The sequence below is a fragment of the Marmota marmota genome, unplaced genomic scaffold, assembly GCF_001458135.2.
Source record: "Marmota marmota marmota unplaced genomic scaffold, marMar, whole genome shotgun sequence".
Classification (NCBI taxonomy): Eukaryota; Metazoa; Chordata; class Mammalia; order Rodentia; family Sciuridae; genus Marmota; species Marmota marmota.
The window spans coordinates 461,498-464,620 of NW_026004834.1; the positions used below are offsets into that span (position 1 = coordinate 461,498).

Genomic DNA, 3,123 nt, shown 5'->3' on the forward strand with positions numbered 1-3,123 from the left:
TTTCTCTATTCTTCTTGAGTAAAATGGCAGTTTAGTCTATATCTGTTTTTAAGGAATCTTCTTTTCACGAATGTCCACACCAGTTTCATATTTGAGTCTAGTGAGTGAAATGTTTTCCACAAAACATTTATGTGACTAGTTGTTTTAAGTGGGCCCTTTCCCCTTAGGAGTGGACTCTATAATATCCCACTTGGATTTTTAGCTCCTATGTATTTAAAACAAAATTTTTTTTGTGGTTCACATATATTCCCCAATTTTTGCAAAATTCATGTGAATCTTTTTCATTGAAAGTTAATATTTTTTTTAAAAAAAATCTGCCATGCAATGCTGATTTAAGATGTGTCAATGAGAAAACATGGGCTACAGAAAATGAGGATTCAGTTACTTTGTATCCATAAACCGTAGGGTGAAGCAGAGAAGGGCCCTGGGAATTCAATCTGGATGTGGCCAAGGCTGGTTCCAGGGAGCCCAACTCCTGTCTCATCCAAGCAAATATCAGTTAAATGAGAGAAACCATGTATGTTTCAAAAAGCCTCCCAGAAGTCAAAAACAAAACAATAAACAACTCTCCCCCAAAACAAAACAACAACAGGCATTGGTATAAATGTGCATAAAAACAATGTGGAGCCCATCACCAAAAAGGGTGGCCACATTCACTCACCTGTCACAGAAGAGTTCTTAGGCCCAGAGTAAGAATTGTCCACTGCATCTGACTGATGTCAAACTATAGGAAAATTAACCATCAAACTCCTCCCAGTTCTAAACAACTGTTTGTCCTGAGCTGGTGGATAAAGTCCTTGGTGGAGAACTCGGTGCACTGGTAATGAACGAGTATCAGGTGGTGCATGAGTACTGACCCAGTACTGAAGCAGTACTACAGGGGCCATTCCAGGTGCTCATCCTGGCTTACACACAAGCTGCACTAACTCTTCAGACCACTTCCATGTGCTTAGAAGAGGACCCTGCCCCCTGCCCCCTCACACCAGGCTTCAACAAATAAATCCTTATTAAATCACCCTCTGTTGCTGAACAAGCTCATGGCTCCAGCTGTTTGAAAAACAGAAGGTGCATCAGAGAATTCAAATATAACACAGTATTTCAAGTCCTGGGAGCCCCCAGCCCCATGTCCTGGCAGACCCACTTGATGCTGTCATCACTGTCAAACAGGATGGAGTTGGTGTATGGGCCCCCATCCTCGGGGAGGATAGTGGTGTAGGAAGTAAACTTGACCCTCTTCCTCTTTGGGCCAGAAGAGTTTACAGGTTCGTTTTTCATCTCTTTCTCATAGACATAGTCAGAAGGTCTGAGTAGCTGACTGTGGAAGGGCTTCTGGGAACCTCCATTCAGCAGGAAGTTCCTCTCCTCGAACTGCAGACCCCTATCTATCATGGTCGTGCACTCCTCCGAGGGAAGTGTGATGTCCACTGGGTTCTCCAAAAGCTCCACCTCGTTCCCAAGCCAGACCCAGTCGTGGGAGTGGGGGATGTTGCCCTGCTCGCTCACCACAAGCCTTTTGTGTCTGTACTTCCAGGCAAACACCACACAGTTGATCAGAAAGACCAGGATGGCCAGGCAGAAGACACAGAGCAGGGCGTACATGCCAATCTCCACGTCTGTCAAGCCCCTTGAGGCCACTGTAAGGTCACTAGGGTTACTGGATTCTGGAAACTTCCCCTGGGTGGGGAAGCTGGTGAAGGCGTCTGAACCACCACTCTTGAGCAGCTTCTTGTCCTTTCCCTCCCCAGGCAGTGGCAGGGTTGTGCTCCTGTTGGTCCTGTCCTCTGGGCCAGTGGGGCCCCCACGCTGGAGCCACTCCTGGACCTCTCGCCCCTGGATCCCTTCCCACTCTATGGAATTGCTCAGGTGATCTTTGTATTCCCGGTTCATGCCCTCGATGTCATTGCTGCCTCCTCAGTGCTCCTCCTCATTGCCCAGTGCAAACATGACCTTGATGCTTCCTTTACCCACAGAAAGAACACTCTTCCTCTTGGTCTTCTGGCAAGGTTCCCTGATCATCATCTACAACTTGATCAGGGGCCCTCTGCAAACACAACCGGCCACTGGGACTGCAGGTTTGGCTGGACAGACACCACCATTTTATCCAATGACCAGACAGTTATGGAAAAATCCTTGGGATCATAAATGTCTAAGTGTTACTGAATTGAACAAAATTCCAATAAAAAAATCAAAATATTTGTTGTGTCAACTCTTCTTCACATTTGCAAATTTTATCACAGAAATGTTAATTCCAAAGCATTCTTTAAGTGTATATAATTAGAAAAAATAAGCCCCAGTGCTCTGTAACCTTAATCCATACTTGAGATACACTGGACTGTCATTAATAATGATCCACATCCCAGTAACATGACAAACAAACAAAACAGTTCAAGAAGGGCAGGAAAGTACACATAGTTTATTTCATGTCCTACAACTGAATTTTGCTGTGACCCTTCTTAAAGCTTTTTAAAAAATTAGGCCATGCATCCAAGTCATTTCCAAGGGCAACTAATCAGCCATCACCCAAGATATCATTTGAACTATGATATGTTAGAAATTCAATACAGATGAAGCCACACAGTGCTGGCTGAAGGTACTTGGGGGAAAATGCATTATAATCCCATCCCACTAGAGAGACATAATGCTCCTGATATCTTCTTAAAGTGATTCACTAAAACTCTGAAAATGTGTAAAAGTTTTAGAATTGTCCATAATTACAGTAAGTAGACAGCAATTTGGTGCCTACTTACAGTAGCTGAAATGGAATTTCTAAGTGTCAAAAGCTGCCTGCTTTCATAAAAATAGAAAAATACAATTCTCTGTCATGGTCTACAGTAGACAGTCAATTGCACAGATGAACTTGCTGCCAAGAAAAAGGCACAGGGACCTGTGATGGACATTAAAAGAGCGTCTGAGAAGAAGTGTTCCCCATGCACTGGGGGCAGACTGGGGAAGAGGCAGGGAGACATGCTGGGTGCCATCTCAGCTGCACATGCCCACTGCTGATCACTTTTGGGACATGAAGACTGAGAGGGACAAGCTCTCTCCATTAGCCAGGGTCTTAAAGGTCTCTGGGAATCTCATCTCTTTAGGAATTTGAAGAACCTCCCAGGGAATCATTCTCTT

The 3,123-nt window shown here is 44.4% G+C and overlaps 1 protein-coding gene across 1 annotated transcript; it reads right to left on the minus strand.

Moving 5' to 3' along the window:
* Window positions 1-1,098: 1,098 nt before the first annotated feature.
* On the minus strand, window positions 1,099-1,919 carry LOC107160611 (transmembrane protein 132B-like). Its single transcript, XM_015507276.2, has one exon. It carries the CDS (start codon window positions 1,885-1,887, stop codon window positions 1,099-1,101), a length of 789 nt encoding a protein of 262 aa, XP_015362762.1. The 5' UTR covers window positions 1,888-1,919.
* Between the last annotated feature and the right edge of the window lie 1,204 nt (window positions 1,920-3,123).